Source organism: Coptis chinensis, chromosome 4 (genome assembly GCF_015680905.1).
Source record: "Coptis chinensis isolate HL-2020 chromosome 4, ASM1568090v1, whole genome shotgun sequence".
NCBI classification, from domain to species: Eukaryota; Viridiplantae; Streptophyta; class Magnoliopsida; order Ranunculales; family Ranunculaceae; genus Coptis; species Coptis chinensis.
This window is the reverse complement of record NC_141459.1, coordinates 101,881,997-101,903,492: the sequence shown is the minus strand read 5'-3', so window position 1 is coordinate 101,903,492 and position 21,496 is coordinate 101,881,997. Positions and strand designations below refer to the sequence as shown.

Genomic DNA, 21,496 nt, shown 5'->3' with positions numbered 1-21,496 from the left:
GGGCTCGCTCCTTCAGCAAACTACTCCAAACTGGGGATATATATAGGCGTCTGTCATTGAAGGCTAAACCATAAGACTATAAAGGTTATGGAACCCACACACCTTCAACAGCTGCAGATGAATCAGTTATCACTGCAGCACCTCCTGCATATGCCAAGTCAACATTAAGAGGAGTCGCCAAAAAAGTGTATCCTTTTGCTGCAATAGTCGGGCAGGATGAAATGAAACTGTGTTTTCTACTTAATATGCTTGATACAAAAATTGGAGGAGTCACGATCATGGGTGATCGAGGGACTGGAAAATCAAACACTGTGCGGTCCTTAGTGGACTTACTTCCTGAAATTAAGGTTGTTTAAGAACGCTGGCTGATGGCAGTCGTCCCCATAGGCAAACACATACCTAAGACCATCAATGAAGGTTAGGTTCGCTTCTTTTCTCTTTATGAGTACATAATAAGGTCCACATAGACTACTATTAAGAAAAATATGAGCATACTGCCAAAGTCTGCCGTTGTAGTGCTTTCGTGTTCTTCACAAGTCAAGAACACTGGCTGATAGCAGATGCTGAATTTCACAAGAGCACCTACAACTTAATCATGAAAAGTGATATTGATATCAGAACAGATTTGTATGGGAACGAACTTTGTTCTTAGTGGTGGATCTACTATGTTCCTTGCCATTCTGATCAGTAAGAGGGGAGATCATTGCACTTGCACCAAGCCGCATGACAATTAAAGTAGCTGCACCTCCTAAGTGAAATTACAGTGAATGGAGGCTAACAACTTTGCCGAAACAGTGGCATCTATTGCTTCCAAGAGAGTACAGGCTGTACAACTCAAGCTTTTCAGAATTTTGAGGTAAGCATATGCATTTGTTAATTTTCTAATATGTGGTCAATTCATTACGATCTTGTGAGAAGTTTACCTTCTACAGAAATGGATCGACTACTATGGTCCTTTTAGGCGGTTATTGTAGATGGTGACATGGGTCTTTTCAACTTGATGTTGGAACCCCTAAACCGGCTGATTTTACAAAATAAACAAAACAATGCCGGTAAAAAAAACCGATAGAGAGGAGGTATTTAAGAAAAACTCACGTAAAGAATGACTCGGAACACATTGTTGCAAAAGGTTGATTGTGGCCGCCATCTTTTTGATGGCTGAACTTGATGGATGAGTCTGGGAGGGTTTAGATAATGATAGAATCTAAGTGAGTTTTAAAATGATCGGATATGGACGCCACGAAGTTGCTCTCCAAGTACTTTCGAAGCTTTTGTATCGGTTTGGTCATATGGTGGCCCGCTTGGTCCGGTTGTAAAACTGCCCGGCTTATCTTCGTGAACCCTAACACATTGTAGATTTCAACCGATTCTCGATTAACTTTCAGCTTTAGAACGGATCGGCGTCAAGTGCTATTTGTCACCGCAGAACGATCCAGATACGGTTTGAGGAAAGTACCCGCAGCGTTTTCAACTGCTATGGATGTCACTTAAATTGATCTCCACGTCCCCACCTCAGCAGGTGTGCTTGACAAAGGACCTCAAGATTGACACTTTTAAAGAGTTGATTGTTAAGTCGTGACTCCCAGCAATAGTTAAGCACAAAGAAATTGGTGCTTCCATATGACGAGTCATACTTTCTAAGCAGCAGAATTCTTGGTGGTGATCATAGACTTTGTGTAAGGCTCTTTTCCTCATTGAATGTTCTTTCAGTTTTGTAATGAAGTTGGTTGACATTTGATTAACTGGAAAACATTTATCAGCAGGTGTGTTTGACAAAGGACCTCAAGATTGGCACTTCTAAAGAGTTGATTGTTAAGTCGTGACTCCCAACAATAGTTAAACACAAAGAAATTGGTGCTTCCATATGACGAGGCATACTTTCTTAAGCGCGTAATTCTTGGTGGTGATCATAGACTCGTGCGGTAAGGCTCTTTTTCCCATTGAATGTTCTTTCGGTTTCATAATGAAGTTGGTTGGTCGGTCGAGAATTTTTCAATGACCCAAAAAATTTATCTCAGATTAGTCGTCCTTCATATTTTTTATTTGATATATTGATAAACTTGGGACTTATTAAGATGTTTGAGCATTGTTGCACGCTTATACAATTGATGTTGTTTCGAAGAACTTAAAGCTTAAGTATCAATAGTGATCGCTTCCAATATACTACAAAAAAAAAACCTAATGAGAATCAGCCCTTTTAAGAATTGCTTTTATATAGAAGGAACCGATTCACCATGCAAAGGAATTCCCTACATATAATTCCTAAACACAGTGTTGAATTGATATTAAATAGAACATTTTGTTGTATTGTTTTTCCATACTTCTTTTCAATATGAAGTCTGCAATTTTGTTCCCCGTCGTTTGATCGAGGTATTTTGCTTTGCGACACATGAAATTTTATTAGTCGGGTGCTTCTTTGAATTTATCTATTAAGCATACCTTTATCATCATTTTTCATATAATGACATTGATACCTTATTTCACATCACTAACGATAAACAGTTATTGAATCTAGCTAACAAAATTAATACATGCTAATTTTCTAACTAGTTACGAATGGTGATGGTCCGAGAAGAAGGCAAGATAAAGCTAGCAAAGGTGACTCGACTTCACCAGAAATAGATTAACAATAGAACTCCAATGGATGACCAGGTATGCTATTGTTTTCCAGGTTATTTGTACCTTTACCAGTTAGATCTTTAAATTTGTCTTATTTGTGGGCCTTTACTTCCCATGTTTTCCATTATGTTGTGATTTCCCCTCTCAATAACGTTTTTAAACGGGTTTGTTTCCTTTCGGTAGTGTTCTTGACATTTGTTTTAGAGCATTATGATATGGATATGGATATGGGTATACATACAAACAAGAAGAAACATAAATCCCTTTCAACCAATGAGAAAAAGATATTCAGATTTTTGGTAAAAATTCTTGTAATCGCCAACTCCTATAAATGCAAAACACTTGACAACAGCTAGAAACACAACTTGAGTAACAAGCATACATATTTTTTCTTTCTCCGCAGTTTTCACTTCCTCCGATTACCATGGTCGCTTCATCGATGGCTCTAACTTCTCCCTTTCTATTTGGAAAGGCAAGAAAGCTTGCTCCATCAAAATCTGAGCTTCTAGGTGAAGGAAGGGTCACCATGAGAAAGACAGTGGGCAGGCCAACCCAATGGTATGGTCCCGATAGAGTCAGGTACTTGGGACCATTTTCTGGTGAGCCGCCATCTTATCTAACCGGTCAATTCCCCGGTGACTATGCTTGGGACCGGCCGCCTCTGCTGACCCCGAGACATTCTCCAAGAACCGTGAACTTGAGGTCATTCACTCAAGATGGGCAATGCTTGGTGCCCTTGGGATCTTCTTCCCTAAACTTCTTTCACGCAATGGGGTCAAGTTCGGAAGCTTTTGGTTCAAATTTTGGTGAACAAATTTTCAGTCAAGGTGGATTGGACTACTTGGGTAACCCCAGTTTGGTTCATGCTCAAAGTATTCTAGCCATCTGGACTACACAAGTTATATTGATGGGTGTTTGTTGAGGGCTACGATTTGGTGGACCACTAGGTGAGGTAGTCGACCCATTGTACCACGGTGGCGGTTTCGACCCTCTAGGATTGGTCGATGATCCCGAGGCCTTTGCTGAATGAAGGTAAAGGAGCTTAAGAACGGGAGATTAGCTATGTTCTCGTGGTTTGAATTTTTTTGTTCAAGCAATTGTAACTGGGAAGGGACCTTTGGAGAACTTGGCTGACCACTTGGCTGACCTAGTTAACAATAATGCTTGGGCATATGCCACAAACTTTGTCCCCGGCAAGTGATCTGACATTCTGACCTATAAATTTGAGCCAGGGCATTTGGATTCTTATGTATGATGTAAATTCTTATGTATGGATATTTATTTGTTACATGTTGTGTGCCTTCTCTTAGTGTTGTAGAAGTCTTGCCTTATCCTAAGATTTATTTATTTTTTAAAAACAATAATACTCTTTCGTGGGTTGGCTTGCACATGCAATCCATCCTTGAGTTCTCGTGAAAGGGCTATGCATCACCTTAAGTTGTTTCATTCATATATATTTTTGTGTAGAATCTTTTGATGATGCCCAATTGTTTGGCTATTGGAACTTATTTTCTCATTGCACCTCATATCCATATGTACAACATGGAATGGAACATGAACATGTTTCATTAAATACATATATGTTAGTATTAACAAAGGATTTATCTTTCACTTGGTTTTCTTAACCATCCTCATCAGCGATAGCTTGCACTTTGCAAATGGGGCAGACATTCTTCACTTGCAGCCATTTTTAATGCAGTCTGCATGGTATTCATGCCCACAACCAAGAGTTCCAACCTTCTCTTCATTTCGATACTCAACCTATTCCGGGTTTAAGACTACTTAAATACTTTAAAGAACAAGCTGCGTGAGTTTTGCGAGTTTTGCAAACAACTTTGGACCATCATTGGCAATTAAGTTAAAAAAAAACTCAGATAAAAATATCAAACCTTGCATGAGGCTAACAAAGTAGTAGTATAAACAATTTCGTAATTTTGGACTGAACTTTACTTCTGTTATATAGGCATGAAAGCCTAAATTTTGTAATCTAATGTTGATGCATGTAGCTTTTATATTATTTTGACATATATAAATACTCAAAATTCATCCTACACTTTTATTTTCCATCCACGTGCGAGCACGTGCATTTTAGCTAGTAATAATAAAAGCAGTCGTCCATAAGAAGACAACACGTAGTCAACGGGTCCATCATAAAAACACAGTTCGTCACATGGTCAAAAAGTTTCCACCACCTCCTCGGCTCCGCTCACAAAAATAAAAGGAATTAAAAAGAGGATAATCACAGGGTGATCTTGGATATACCCATAAAAATACTCCCGTGCCCCATAAATAACTAAGTTTTTGCCATACCCCAATAACCGCTTCAATCCAATAATATCTCTCAAATTAATTTGAGATATTTCCAATAGGGGTAAAGAAAGAGAAAAAACAAAAAAACAAGAGACTCATTCCAAAAGGAAACAACAAATATAAAAAATTGAAAATAATACTCTTGACCTTGAACAATAAGAGAACTTCTAATAAAGGTACTGCACAATAAGAGAACTTCTAATAAAGGTAAAAGAATGTTCAAAAAACAAATTGTTTTTTTCCTTTTCTAGAAGTTGCTTCAAATTTGATTTTTTTTTTCTTATTGCAATTACTTCTTCTTCATCATTGTAGAAGGGTTAAAGGAGTTTATTTCTCAAGCGGTAAATAAGAAAGACAGCAATGAGGAAAAAATACATTAATGGCTGATGAGTGAGAGGAGGAGGAAGACTAAATTCTACAATTTTATCTTTTTCTAATTCCTTTAGTAAATGAGAAAAAAAAATGACAAAAAAAAAAGAAAAATAAGTGCGAAAGGGTTTGTGTTTGCTGGATGGATAAACATTTGTTCTGTTTTGTCTTGAACTAGTATTTACCCGTGCCTTACGGGCACGATATCGGTGCGTGCGCCCTCGATGCACATCCGCCTCTGATGGGCGACGGATGGCGCCGACGCGAGATCCGCCCTCACCGGTATGGCACACGGATACTTTCGCGCCGGCACCCTCGACGTACATCTACCCCCCGATATGGCAGCGCGTGATACGCTGGCCTTACGCTGATCGATCCTACCAGACGACATAGATTCAGCGCTTCGGGCCTCGACGCGACATCCACCCCGATCACGGCACATATACGTGCGGCTTCGCTTCGTTCCCCGCCCGACATCCGCCTCTTACTCATGTTTCCAGAGTACGACACAAATACGCTGCGTGCCTCGACGACATCGACACATCCGCCCCGATCACGACATATATACGCACGCCTTAGGCGCATCCATGCCCCCCCTCTACTCATGTTTCTAGAGCCCAACATCTATAAAAGTTCAGCCCAAAAAAAGTCTACACTTTTTTTGGGTGGGGTGGGTGAGGTGAGAAAAAATTTTAAATTCACCCCAAAAAACTTGTTAACTCACCCCAGGAAAACAATCTAGTGGCTATGGTGAGGGGGTGGCACGACCAAATATCACCTTGTGAGGTGGAATTTGTTGTCCCACTCCTCTCTTCTTTGTTATATAGACTAGTTAATGCCCGTGCCTTCGGCACGGATTTTATAAAGAGATATTTTACCGAGTGTGATTTAAAATTTCACATGCATTTATTGTAATAATGGAAAAGAAAATTTGATAAATTAATGTATTCGTGAAGTCTAATGACTGTCTAAACTATCTGTGATAACTGATATTGAAGAGGAGTCTCCACCAAATAAAATGCGGACCAACGCATTGAACACGGTTGCTTCTTCGCTAAAGTCGGGTTAGTGTGCAAAGCTATATGAGAGATATATCATCTATTGAAGGTTGATCCGTGAATCGTAAAAGCCGATTGTTTAAATTAATGAAACCACAAAGTGGGTCACCAAGAAAAAGAAAAAAAAAATATTTGTTTATAGAGAATTATAATTATGAAATACTAATATTGCGTCAATTTGATTTTTTATTTAGCGCCAACAACCAAGCCATTGCGATGTCCATCAGCTCACCAAAGAAAGGAGAAAACTGCGGGAGATATTGTCATAGCAGACATGTTAAAGTCAAGGGCAACTAATTATATGGGAAAGTGAGGCGGAAACACGTTTCAACATAAGAGAACTCCAATTAGGTCTTAGAACACCTAATCCATATGGTCACTGGTGAGTATAAGGGTCACTTGTAGACTCTCTATGCACGCTTTAAAAGGTATCCATAAGATTGCGGACTTCGTTACAAACAAAGAAGGTGGGACGGGCTTTTAGTACAACTCTCCATGATTTTGAAGCAAAAAAAAAACCTCATTTTTTCTGACATAATGTCAAAAAAGTAATAATGTATTACCTTAATCACTTAATGACCCCTAGTTGATATTTTGCGTGTACATTTTCATCAATCTTTTTTTTGTATAAAAGTAAGATATCCGTCAAGAAATAGTTAAAACTACATATTGGTCTAGGTATGCACACCGTTTGGCTTGCACCCAGAGCCTCATAAATTGTTTACATTGAATGTACATTTGGCAGCAAGATGTTGTGCCTTTCACACACCTAGAATGTAAACGGTGTAGATTAGCAGTATATCCTAAGGTCATAACGAAATTCCAATGCCGAGGCATTGATAATTAATTAAAGTTGGCATTCCCACAATCATCCATCAAAAACCGTAAAATACTTAACTGATGAATTTAGCTAAAGAAAAATCTATATCTAGAGAAAAAAAATTAAGGATCGAGTATTAACGTACATCAGGTACATTCCTAAACCACCCATGTGCAAATCTGCTCTAGCATCCTAATCACAACTCACAAACCTTCCATAAGAATAAAACCGCCCCTCGTTTCTCGCTCGTATGTTCAAAACCGACTAGAATCTTTCTAATTCATTATTTCCTATCTTTACTCCCAAGTCTCAAAGATCCTATAAATACTCCCTCACCCTTAAACCTTTTTCAAAACAAAAACCTTTCACTATTTTCTTGATCATGGAAACTCAACTAGGTACTATCTCTACTAATGGAACGGTTTCAACACTCCAGAGCGCAGTCTGTCCAGCTCTTCTTGGTTCACCCGAATCAACACTTGGTCGACACTTGGCACGTAGACTAGTTCAAATTGGTGTAACTGATGTTTTCTCTGTTCCCGGTGATTTTAATCTCACACTTCTTGATCATTTAATTGCTGAACCTGGTTTGAATAACATTGGTTATTGTAATGAACTTAATGCTGGTTATGCTGCTGATGGTTATGCACGTTCACGTGGTGTGGGTGCTTGTGTTGTTACTTTCACTGTTGGTGGTTTAAGTGTTCTTAATGCTATTGCTGGTGCTTATAGTGAGAATCTTCCTATTATTTGCATTGTTGGTGGGCCAATAGAATTCTTCATCATACTATTGGTGTCCCTGATTTCTCTCAAGAACTTCGATGCTTTCAGACTGTTACTTGTTATCAGGTAATTTTTACGAAATGCCCATCTTTTAAATCTGTCTAAATTTTATGTTTTTTGGTGTTATTTGTTTAATTTGATCAAGAATTATGATCCGGGTCTTTAGTGGTTTTCATGCTTATGGATAGGGCTGGAAATGGTACGGGATGCGACCCGAATCCGACCATATCCGAATCCATTTTAACGGTTTCTATGTTTGTGACTAGAATCCGACCCAAATATCCGAAAACCCGAATCATTTTAACAAGATTTATATTTTGATGCTTAAAAATTAATTTATATCTTACATTTATATATGAAAATCATTAAAATAGTGTATTTTTTTGTGTTTTTTAATGGATATGGATATCCAAAATCTGACCAGAATCCGGATGGATCCAAATATGGTAAAGAGTTTTGAGTGAGAATCCGACCCGAACCCGCTCCATTTCCAGCCCTACTTATGGATTATATTAATTTTGTGTTTTGTGGTGCAATATGTTAAATTAATGAAAGAACTATGATGTTGTGGTATTAAGTGATTTTGTTGATTATTGTTTGTGTTTTTGAATTTTAGGCTGCGGTGAATAATTTGGAAGATGCGCATGAGCAGATTGACACTGCTATCTCTACTGCTTTGAAAGAATGCAAGCCTGTTTATATTAGCATTAGCTGAAATTTTCCTGCAATTCCACATCCCACTTTCATTAGGGAACCTGTTCCTTTCGTCTTATCTCCCAGGTAAATTGGTCTGGATTGATCTTTGTTGATTTAAAGCAGTTTTTATTATATTGAGTTGTATGTTAGGATTCATGATTCAAAAAGATTGATTTTGGGTATTGTTGTTTGCAGGGTGAGCAATCAGATGGGTCTAGAAGCGGCCGTGGAAGCTGCAGCAGAATTCTTGGACAATGCTGTGAAGCCGGTATTGGTTGGTGGGCCAAAACTTCGGGTGGCAAAGGCTTCTGATGCTTTTGTGGAATTAGCTGATGCTTCTGGTTATGCGGTAGCAGTGATGCCATCAGCTAAAGGGTTTGTGCCTGAGCACCAGCCAAGGTTCATAGGAACATACTGGGGTGCTGTAAGCACTGCATTTTGTGCTGAAATTGTGGAGTCAGCAGATGCTTACCTTTTTGCTGGACCCATTTTTAATGATTACAGTTCGGTCGGACACTCGCTTCTTCTCAAGAAGGAGAAGGCAATCATTGTTCAGCCCGATAGTGTGATTATTGCTAATGGTCCCACATTTGGGTGCATTCTGATGAAAGATTTCCTTTGTGCACTTGCAAAGAGGCTTAAGTGCAATACAACTGCGTATGAGAATTATCACCGCATCTATGTTCCAGAAGGTCTTCCTCTTAAATGTGAACCTCAGGAGCCTCTGAGGGTTAATATCCTTTTCAAGCACATTCAAGAAATGCTCTCGGGTGATACTGCTGTGATTGCTGAGACAGGGGATTCATGGTTTAACTGCCAAAAGCTAAAGTTGCCACAAGGATGTGGGTAAGCAAACAAAGTTTTGTGGTCTCTGTGAATTATTAATTTGATTCTACTTCTTCTAATCATTGCCATTGTTATTTCTGAAAATGCAACGGAATGCATGGTTTAACTGCCAAAAGCTAAAGTTGCCACAAGGATGTGGGTAAGCAAACAAAGTTTTGTGGTCTCTGTGAATTATTAATTTGATTCTACTTCTTCTAATCATTGCCATTGTTATTTCTGAAAATGCAACGGAATGCATGCTTTCCTTCCATTTATTTTGAGTCCATTGAACTCTCCTGTCACTTATTCTGCCTGAACTTAACTTAAACTTTCTTATCTTGGAAGATTATGGCCTAACTTTAATGTGGAACTGTTTTCTAGATATGAGTTTCAGATGCAATATGGATCAATTGGATGGTCAGTCGGAGCAACACTTGGTTACGCACAGGCAGCGAAAGATAAACGGGTGATTGCTTGTATCGGGGATGGAAGCTTCCAGGTAACCATCAGCATGGGTCCAAGATCCTTCTTTAATAGTTCTTAAGTAATTCTGATTTCTTAGTTGGAAACTTGAAGTTGTAAACATGCTGTGTGGACAGGTGACAGCGCAAGATGTTTCAACAATGATACGAGGTGGGCAGAATAGTATCATCTTCCTGATAAATAATGGTGGATATACTATTGAGGTTGAGATCCATGATGGGCCTTACAATGTGATTAAGAACTGGAACTACACTGGGGTTGTGGATGCCTTCCACAATGGTGAAGGGAAATGCTGGACTACTAAGGTAGGATTTCAAGTTTTACGACATGGTTAGTTAAAACCAAATGAATGATGCGGTCTGTTATACTTAATTGTTTATCATCTTTGTTTGTATAGGTCCGATATGAGGAAGAGCTTGTGGAAGCAATTGAGACAGCAACAGGAGTAAAGAAGGATTGTCTGTGCTTCATTGAGATTATCTGCCACAAGGATGATACAAGCAAAGAGCTGCTTGAATGGGGTTCCAAGGTAAGCTGTATCTATGCAAGTGGTAATATGAAATTTTAGTTTCCTTGAATGTGTTTTTTTGCAATGAGTACTTTAAAATTGGATTGTGCTAAATCTTGTCACTTTACGACTCAAACTAGATATTTTTGAAACCATTGTTAAGTCAAAGAAACATATCTCAAAGGCTAGCTCTTCTAGATTCTTGATCAATATATTTTATCTGAAGAGAAATAGTTCTTAAAACACTTATATAGATAGTTGCTTGACTGATAACACGCCCATGAATTACATCCTTGACATAAGGAAGTCCGTTTAACTTTGAACGCACTAGTTTTGTTCAGTACAAAGGCTTGGAATCACATTAAACCAACATATATCCTTCCTAGGATGAAGCTTAATTGGAAGACCCATAGCTGGATAAGGCATCGGTTCACGCGTTATAGCTTCATCAGGAATCAACTCTGTCCACTTGGAATTTATTATCAAATGACGAAGGATCAACATCATCTCAATTCGTGCAAAATCAACTCCAGGACAAGCACGCGGTCCAGCTCCGAAAGGGATGTAGGTATATGGTGGTGCTGATTTTGAAGGATTCCCAAAGCGGGATGGATCAAATTTCTCTGGTTCTTCAAATATTTTCTCATCCATGTGTGTAGCACATGCAATCCAAAATACCTGTGATAAATTCTTAGTCAGATTTCCACGGGATTACAAACTGAAGTTAATTATCCGCTCATTGGTAAAATTTGCGTCTTTGGTACTCAATCTTCTAATGGGAGTTTTTTGTGGTGATTGAAAGAGCACTACAGACAGGAAAAAAATGCAAGCCTACAACGACAACAGGGTGAGAAGAATTGCATACCTGGTTGCTTCCATTTCTAGTTGCTTGGCAACAACAACATACACTTAATATTTAGAGATCTCTAATATTTCTGTACTTACAGATATTGCCGAAATAGTGTTTGTGTATATGCTACATTGCTACTCATTAAGTCATTCATGGACACGTACCTGCCATCCTTTTGGAATATCAAAGCCACCAAAGCTGGTATCTTTAGTACTCTTAAAATTCCCAAATACTGGAGGAGTCACTCTCATGAGCTCCTGGGCCACTCTCCATGTATACTTCATCTTCTCTACATCACTCCACCTAAGCATTCCATCCTTTCCTTCCTTTGTCTTAGAGATTTCTGTTTGCTCTATAGAATGTAACGATGTAGCACTTCAACTAATCAGTACATTAGAACAAACATTCTTAAATTAAATAATACTAAGATCATAATGACTATGTCTAATACGAGTGTTAGTACTGCATCCATATTGTTACTGTATGTGCATTACAGGTCAGAACTCAGAAGTTCTTATATATATAGTCATAGTGTTGATCAAATGTCAGTCACCATCAAGTGAAGAAATGGATATCCCAAATATTTTTGCTGTAATAAGTAATACTGTAAATAGTACTGAAATTGGCAATTGTGACTAACCTTCAAGTACTGCCTCGTAAACATGAGTATCTCCAGCGAGGTGTCTTAGAAGGAGACTCAAAACAATTGCACTTGTATCATGACTGGCAATGATCATTGAGACGATGTTATCAATCATCTCATCTTTTGTTAAAGATTGATCTTCTTCATCTCTCAAATTAAGAAAACTTGAGATGACATCTTCACGAGGCGCCTCTTTCCCCTCTTCCATTTCTTTCTTTCTTCTCTCTACAAGTTTAGTGATCACAGTCGTTATCCTGTCTCTTGTCTGGCATGTTTGTCGGAAAATGGTTCCTGGAAAATCTATTGGAATCGCCCAAGCTCCTTTAAGCGCGATTGTAAAATCTTCAAGCAATGCATCTTTCTCCTTACCTTCTGGTAATCCGAAAAGCAAACTACAAGTTACCTTGAATGTGACCTTCTTCATCATCGTTACAACTTGTACTGAATCCTTCCCTTTCAGTTCCTACGGAACATATTTATTCAATCCTTTTACAAAATATCGCCAATTATATTCTGGAAAAGACTAAGGTAGTAAGGCCCCAAAATCATTACCTATCAATTATAAAACAATAATAACATGCATAAATCGTCCAGCGTACAACAAAAGTATACTGGCTATTATTTCAACATGATTGTATAGGTTAAATGTTGCAAGAAAAGCAGAGGGGAGACTTGGTAGTGTACATGTAGTTGTGAAGTTGAAACAATTCAAAACTAGTCATCATGTACAATACCTGTAACAGTTGTTCCTTTACTATTGCATCCATCTCTCCAACAAATCTCTGAATGCTTTCAGGTCTAAGAATTCTTGCCACCGATACTGGTTGGTTGCTCCCTAAGGCGTCATTGGCGCTGAATATGAACTTGCTGCCAGCCTGGCCTGTCAGAACAATCACCGGAGAACCCATCAGTGGGTCTTGAATACTGGACCATACTTGACCAAGCGTTTGTCAATCCATTGTTTTGTTTTGTCAATCTTTTGGGATCTCATAAAGCCTATAGACTCACCAACAAGTGGAAAGCCGAGTGATCTTGGAGGGAGTTTTTTCCCTAACAAAGGGAAGACTCTAAATCTGTAATACCCACCCAGAAGTGCTAGTAGTGTAACTAGTACAACAGCTAGTAATGGCTGTTGAAATGTAAAAAACGGTTCTATACGGCTCAAGAGTGACTCCATTGAAGTAGGCTGAATGAATATTGGTGAGGATGACTAACTCATGCCTAGTTATTTATAGTGCCTAAATATTATTGTGTTAAGTAATGAAGTTGAGTTCCTGTAACCTTTTATTTTTACTCTTAATACAATTACCTTTCGCCAAACAATAATAATAATGTCAAGTAAAGGAGCATTCTTAAACAGAACAACAATTAAAAGGTAAAAAAATAAACAAATCAATCGGCGTCTTGATTTTTTCTATTTTCCAAATAAAAAGCTATGATGCTTACTTTTTAAAAGTATTTCCAGAGTCTATATTCAAGGGATTAGGCTCAAAATATAACTCTATTGTAGCTTACACTTTACACTCAGTTTACAGTGAGAATACAAGTTATACAACAGAGTAATTCAAAAGTACGCCTACGTCTTCCTATCAATCAATTTTGACTATTTACGTTTTAACCAAGGCAGAGTACAGGTGGAAAATGATCCGAGTTGCTTGGGTTTTTCGGCATCTTGCTCGCCCACTCTTTTGTGGTACTGTTTAAGCCGAACCTAATTATACTGAAGTTCGATTGTGCTCACTTCGGCGCTTCTGCTTGTTTTCTCATTTGCATTTCAATATAAGCCAAGTCTGAACATTTTTTTTTTCTAAGTAAACTGTGAATCTATTTTCTGAATATTTAAGCACAAATAATGGGTCATAAACTACGAAAAGAATTACATGTAGAGGAGATTTAAATTCAATGAGGTTGTTTTGGAGAACTCCACTGCTAATTAACAGAATCACATAGCTGGCCACATAGAAGCACCGATTCTCCGTCTTAACAGTAAATCTATCTCATGCGCACTGAAATTCCTTAACAACTTGCACAACTTGCACATCGTAATACCACAACTGCGATCTCCATCAACTAAACATGGAACATTTGTGGTTCCGTAACATAAACCAACAAATTTTATGTTCATAAGATGCATCAAATCCATCTGTATGTACTAACCTAGCAAGGACTTGAAGATGATTGCGGAGAGGGAGAGGCACGAACATCTTAGTTATATGGGATAGTATAGAATAGGTTTTTTACATCTCAACAATTTCCTTAAACTATCGATCTTTTTCTCAAGGTATTTGTAAATAGGTCTAAATGTTCGAGACATGCCAGGGGCTTTGTCTTGAATTTGGAAAAGGAGTATTGGCAATGGAAATATCCTCTCCTTTCTTTGCCACTCAAGTGACTAGCTCTCCAGACTATGGGAATGATTGGCTCAAAAGCATTCTACACTGGCCATGCATGGATCCATGCCCCTATGGTAGAAAGCAGGGTACTACTTATTTTTATCCCTAGACTTGACATCTACTGAAGTCACGCAGCCTAAAAAATGTCTCTGATATTTTTCCATCTTTTGTTTGTAGGGAAGAAAAAAATATGTTTGTACTGAGTCCATAGTCAGATGATTTGCTGCTATTGTAGATTGAGCAAACAATCTCCACTTCCGAAGAACGCAAGGTTACATATCTATCTGTTCACTCAGTTTTTTTTCTTTAAGACCCAGTTATTATATCATCCTTCTCAATGTTTAAGTAATTATATTTAGTGATTGCATATTATTGTCAATCGGTTGATAGATCTTCTACGGTGCCTTAATTCTCAATTAATTTCTTAGTCATTGCGTAGTAAAAGATCAATTAGTGAGTGTGTAAGTTACTACATTGTCGTTTCTTCATTTCTGTTTTGGTTCTTGATTGCTGCCATTTGTTAAATGATGTACTATCACCAGTGATGACTAGCCACCAAGAAATGACAATAGAAGTGATGACTAATGACCAAGAAACCTCTTAATAATTCGATTCTAATTGGGAAGCTTATGCACATTTCTTTTGTGGAAATAACCGAGATAGATTCCTTTAATTTTGCTAAGACCATTAATTCTTGATCTCTTCTACTATTCTTGATCTTCTTTTAAAACAATGGTAGAGCAAGATTTTAAGCTTCTTCAAGAAAATAATAAAAGCACGAAAGCTATGTTCTTGCCATGAAAAATTATTTTTGAGTTCTTTTACTACATCTAGAGACGGCTTAACGAAGAAATTGGTACGAGCATAACATAATTCATATGAGAAAACGAAATAAAAAACCTGTTAATAGAAGAGATAAATACTGCTACGGACTACCTACACTTCAGTGTAAAAATTCAAAAGATGTGAACAACGGAATTGCTAAAAAGATGGACCAGTGGTCAACCAATCAACCAATGTATATCATTTTGACAATGTACAGTTCAATAATCAAATAAAAGTACAAAAATAATATAGACAATCAATACTCACAGAATCTCAAACATTTCGCAGACTGACCAACTCTCCTCATGATAGGCAGCTGCAACATAATTTAGATGTGAGGGCAGGTCCAGAATTTCCGTAGAATAATAGGGTGAAACACCTAGTTACAATCTAATTCATATGTACATGAAGAGGAGAAAGCATTGCAAGTATGATCCCCAGATCAGGATAATCGACAGATAATGCAAAAGAGCTATTTTTTTCCCACACAAATTGGGAGCGAAAAATCATACTTCGACTCCAATCATAGGAAGCTACCGAGTGAACTTGTCTTAATGAGGGAAAACTTTTAAGGGTGGAACCTTATAGGAAAGAAGGAAAGAACAGTTCAAGACCTTTCAAATAAGCAAATGGAAGAAACCATCACAAATTGTGATTTGTACAAATTTTCTGCTTTTATAAAGTTCCATTCAACTCTGGTTTGCTCTCTCAACAGACTGCAGCAGAAACTGCACACTATAACTTAATCAATTTCATAAGCCGATTGTAAATATATACATTGTACTCTCCTGCTTCAATTTCTTCAATATTTTCTTCGTCTGCTGTTTATCCTTTCTCTTGGTCCGATCATTCTGCATCTGGACTCTCATAAAACAAAGTCCTGATTCCCAGACCTGAGAGGTATGCTTGAGGTGACAGTTTTGGCTTCACCAGCATCCAAAAATGGCAGCAGTAGCTTTGTCACATTAAACTGATACGGACTACAGAATACTTCTCTTAATGTGTAGTGGTTCATTAGCTCGATCCTGTGCTTTTTTATACAGCTCTAGTGTGTCCGCATGGTTGGGATCAAGACAGAGCGCTGCCTCGCAATCTCGGAGAGTTGAAAGGGAATCACCCATTGAGTCGTAAAATGCAGCTCGAAGATGGAGCAGCTGCATGTCTGGCTTGAAAGCAATGGCCTTTGAGAGCTCTGCTATTGCTTCAGCTTCTTTGTGGTCATCCATCAGGGCTGTCGAGACCCAACCACTACTAGTTAGTGCAAGATTCAATTGTGCCACTGGTAAACAAATTATATTGCTAGAAGGGTAATTAATCATGATTGCACACTTACAAGTGAGAAGGTGATGATAAACTTAATTCTAGAGGAACAGAGCATATGTAAATGGGACAGACACAAATAGATAAGACTAGATCGTAAGTATCAGTTCCTCATTTCCACCTAATAAACAATACATTCATCACTTGAAACAAGCATTCAACACAACATGCATGGACCTAACTCTTACACACATTAAACATACGTGAAGCTTACTTTTACTATTTTTCTTTTCCAAAAATCTATATTTAATATTAACCCATTTAAGCTTTCAGTTGAATGCATCTTTTCCACATCTCCTGCCATAGCATAAGTACAATTCAAGAGACCACGAAATCAAGGTGTTAGGTATATGTCTTTCACTAGCCGAAGTTACTTTTTGTAATTATTTCTCACATCAGCTCAAGGCATATGATATAGACCAGAAATCATATCATCTTTCAAAAAAAAATGAATATTTCCACAGAGAACTAGATGATGCATCTTTCAAATAGATGAAGAGTGTGTTTCTAAACTCATTTCTAATTAACAACTCAAAGGCAGTTTCTTACTATGGAAATTGGCCTGATGACGACATGAAAGATAAATGAAACCTTTTTTTACACAAGTATAATACATGGAAATTGGCTCCATTTGCCATTCTTTGGTTGCGAATCAAGAAGTAGAAAGATCATCCATAAGAATGCACAGTTGTTAAGATGCAAAAATCCCATAGGCGAAAAAAATGAATCACAAGAGGGATGCAAGTCGTGAGACCTCAAATAATAACGCTAATATTATCTATATAGCTTTTGATCCTAGTTGGTTGGGAGTAGTTATTTCATTATTTATTTTTTCTCTGATATTCCTTAACTCAAGTAATTTGTATTGATTAATGATTAAGAAACAACAATATGAACATTGCATTTCAATTGTATCATTAGAATAAACACTATTATATTATGTTAGTGGCGTGTGATGCAATTGGGGTAGCAAACAGGTATTACACCATGTGTACTAGCATATTGGTCACTTTTCAAGGGCTGTAAACAGATTCTACCCTGTTGGTCACAATAACAAATGCACCACTACAAACACTTTATTCCTGCCCTTGGTGTTATCAGAATTTGGAAACAGATAGTCACCTGTTTTTTGAATGTAACTGGACCAGAACTTTGTGGTTCACCTCAAGCTTGGGGTTAAGAATGGAGACTCAGGGAAGGAACAATACTAAAGAATGGATTTCCAAATTCATTAGTTGGAGCAGAAACAAGAGCCAACAGATAGCTCAGGCAGGAGTTCAGGCGTGTTATATCCTTTACAACATTTGGAAAGCAAGGAATGAGGCCAAGTTTGAACAAAGGCTACCTAACGAGAGAAAAGAATTCTCGAGGAAGAAGTGAGATGGAGGCAAACAATTGTTACAAGGGGCCTTGCTATGACCAACAACCGGATGAACACTCTATCCCCTCTGAAATTAATACTGATCATAATAGCTATGATTTTGATTCTCTGTTCCCAGTGATCCCAAATGAGTGTATTAATATGAGGTATGATCTTTGCATTTCAAGGTTATAACAGAGAGGCATTTCTTTGGAACAATAGCTTGGGACTCGGAAGGCAAAGTGGTAGGGCAGAGGGCACGAAGGTTTCGAGGCAGTCGCCAGAGGAAGCGAGAGATGGTTGCCGCAGGAGGTGGCACTAGAGTCGGCAAAGCATCATGGATGGAAAAGCTGTGAATGTCGAAGGGGATTGTTCAGAGGTTGTAAAGGCACTTAATGGCCTAACTTGTTCTTGGCAGTCTGAGAGTCTGCGCGACTATGTAATTAAGTTAAGCTCCGAATTTGATTTCTGTAAGTTTAAATGGGTGAATAGAAGAGCTAATGGAGAGGCACATGGGCTAGCACAATGGGCCATCCATCAGCTGGAAATGGAGCAATTACCCTTTTGTGTTCAGGCAGACAAGATTATCCCTGTTCTGATTTAATGGTTATTAATAATATATTTGGTATTAACAAAAAAAAATATATATATATTATCAGGAGTGTGTTTTCGTACGAGGATTTATTGCCAGTTTAAGGAACATCGCAGGTAAACTGACTAAAGAGTTGAAACAGCAAAACTTTAGGCTAACCAGGAGGAAACAACTTTAAATATCTATAATTCTAGATGGACAAAGCGTATGTTTCTTCTCCACTAAAATTCCCTCCATTGACTCTCTTAACAATGTTTCCGTTATTGATTCTGCAATTCATTTTCTCCAAATAATAACGAGTCATAGTCATTTTATGAAGAATTTTCGAAAGTGAAGCACCCTAGAAGGTTGGATGTAGCGAAATACTTCTCTATGGAGTTATGTGCTCCCATACTATCGTGGTATATGTACTCTGTCCCGTCAACTCGAGAGTCAATCATCTGAATTTTCTTAGCTAGTCAATCATCTGAAGTTTATTGATTTTGGATTTGATTTGCATTTGGAGAGACCCAGAGTCATAGAATTGTTCAAAGTTCAGCTTCATTAGAGGGTGATGATGATGAACCTTAGACTTCAATTTTATTTTGCAAGTCAACAAACACAAATAATGAGTTCTAGCACTTAGAACTCTGAACTTATTTGTCTCTTTTGGCTACTGTCGTGTGCTGTCTAGAGGACCTCTCTCTGCACTTATGTGTATATATATGTGTTCCCTTCATCATTTAAAATATATGTGTATATGTATCATCGATTAATAAGAAAGAAAGAGACTATGGAGTATGTACTCAATTGCTGTGCGTTTTATAGCTTGATAAATGTGCAAATGTGCCACGTATTACTTGCAAGATTCCATATGAAATTAGTATATATTCATGAAAGAGTGCCACAGACCTACATTTGAAGAAAAGCTAGAATGGTTCTAGACGTTACCCCATTATATGACATAGGTTTTCCTACTCCTATGCTTTTCAAAACCGAAAATGAGCATCAGTATTCTTTTAGTGCAATTATTCCGCCTGAAAGCTACCATCACCATTCACCAGCGCCCCAACAGGTAATCGTAGAGGGAGCCATTATAGGCTCTAGCTGGCGTATGTCTTTCTACATAAGCATCCACATTATTTCCATAAAGGAGTTCAACTCGAAAATTACGAGTGTAATCCTCAGGCGCAGCTAGAAGAGTTTTTAATTCACAAGCCACAACCTCCCACATGTGGGACTAGTGCACAACCCCTGCGTGACATGTTCATGTTCATGTTCATTCTCTACCTCCTACAGTGGATAGAAGTGTAGAACTACTCTAGTTCGTCAGTTTGTTTGCAAAGATATAGATAACACTGGTGCTTACTTAGTAACAACCTGACAATAGCTGTTGATGGTCTATAATCCTATAAAGCTCCTTATCCCCCATCTATTGTTTATTTCGTAGAATAATAGGGTGAAACACCTAGTTACAATCTAATTCATATGTATATGAAGAGGAGAAAGCATGGCAAGTATGATCCCCAGATCAGGATAATCGACAGATAATGCAAAAGAGCTATTTTTTTCCCACACCAATTGGGAGCGAAAAATCATACTTCGACTCCAATCATAGGACGCTACCGGGTGAAGTTGTCTTAATGAGGGAAAACTTTTAAGGGTGGAACCTTACAGGAAAGAAGGAAAGATCAGTTCAAAGGATATAACAAAGAGACCTTTCAAATAAGCAATTTGAATGCTCTCAGTAATTTGAATGATCATATTTAACCAATTCACTGTTGAAATCCACACAAATTGTTGTCGTATAAGAATCATTTTTCTCTACTTTATCCCATAAGCAAGTCTTAATCATATTTTGGCGATCTATTTACTTATGCAATACATAAACCAAACAAAATCTACTAGTTTGTTTTGTTTTCAACTACAAATTCGTTCGTCTCTCTCTATTTCATCCAGAAATCCAAAACCATAATCAATCTCTTAAAATCGAGTTAGAAAAGATGGAGAGTGGAGAAGAAGTATCGAATTCTCCTCCCTCGGGTAGAGAGTGGAGAGGAAATATATAGAATTCTCTTCCCCCTTTGGTGCTCCATTGGTTAATTGCATTCTTAGCTATTATTGCTCCATGCACATATTGATGTTCATTTTGTAACAATTTGGTAACTCATGAGTCTTGAGATGACCAATTGTAATGATCCAATAAGTTAGTCTCAAGATATGATCAATGGCAATGACACGTGTCGCCAATATATTGATGACAATATATGTCCCTCACACAGCCCCTTCTCGTTAGGTCGTGCTTTCTTAAAAATGATCTGACGAGAGAAATAATTTGACACATGTCCAAGTGGAACAGTGAGCGTGTTGGAGCTCGTGTGAGCGTAGGTCAAGGGATCTTTTAGCGTTTATGGGCGTTACGCTTTCGAGTGGCGTAGGTCAAAGGACCTTTAGTGCTTAAGTAAGCGTTCAGCTCCAGTAGGTCAAGAGACCTTTTAGCACTTATGGAAGCGTTTTGCTCGAGTGAGCGTAGGTCAAGGGACCTCTTAGCGCTTATGAAAGCGTTCTGCTCTAATAGGTCAAGGGACCTTTTAGCACTTATGTAAGCGTTTTGCTCGAGTGAGCGTAGGTCAAGGGACCTCTTAGCACTTATGAAAGCGTTCTGCTCGAGTGAGCATAGGTTGAGGGACCTTTAGTGCTTAAGTAAGCGTTTTGCTCGAGTGAGCGTAAGTCAAGGGACCCCTTAGCGCGCTTATAAAAGCGTTCTGCTCGAATGAGCATAGGTTGAGGGACCCTTAGTGCTTAAGTAAGCGTTCTGCTCCAGTAGGTCAAGGGACCAGGGAGCGTTTTGCACTAAGTTGGTCCTAGAAGTATAGGTCCCCAACTAGTGAGAAGTGGTGACACTATGTAGCGTTTGAGCTCGAGTGAGCGTTATACCTAGGTGGTCGTTGTGACCCGAGTGAGTCTGTATGCTCTAGTGAGCCTCCTGATTTGGAGATCGCAGTTGATAGATAGCCTTGAATTGGCGTGACTGTAGTTAGCCCCAGTTTTGGAGCTTGATTG

General features: G+C 38.3%; 1 protein-coding gene and 2 pseudogenes across 2 annotated transcripts; 2 read left to right on the top strand and 1 right to left on the bottom strand.

The window, feature by feature from the left end:
- The first annotated feature begins 3,043 nt into the window (after positions 1–3,043).
- LOC147506360 (chlorophyll a-b binding protein, chloroplastic-like) lies at positions 3,044–3,907 on the top strand (annotated as a pseudogene).
- A 3,482-nt stretch (positions 3,908–7,389) lies between these two features.
- LOC147506358 (pyruvate decarboxylase 1-like) lies at positions 7,390–13,180 on the top strand (annotated as a pseudogene). The gene is made up of 7 exons (XR_015193697.1): positions 7,390–8,025; positions 8,576–8,739; positions 8,851–9,501; positions 9,862–9,979; positions 10,080–10,268; positions 10,361–10,492; positions 12,761–13,180. The product of XR_015193697.1 is annotated as a pyruvate decarboxylase 1-like (transcript).
- On the bottom strand, positions 11,059–12,872 carry LOC147506359 (cytochrome P450 716B1-like). Its single transcript, XM_086558544.1, has 3 exons — positions 12,699–12,872; positions 11,962–12,427; positions 11,059–11,673 (listed from the first exon to the last, which is right to left on the bottom strand). Exons 1-3 carry the CDS (start codon positions 12,870–12,872, stop codon positions 11,468–11,470), a joined length of 846 nt encoding a protein of 281 aa, XP_086414670.1. The 3' UTR covers positions 11,059–11,467.
- Positions 13,181–21,496: the final 8,316 nt, after the last annotated feature.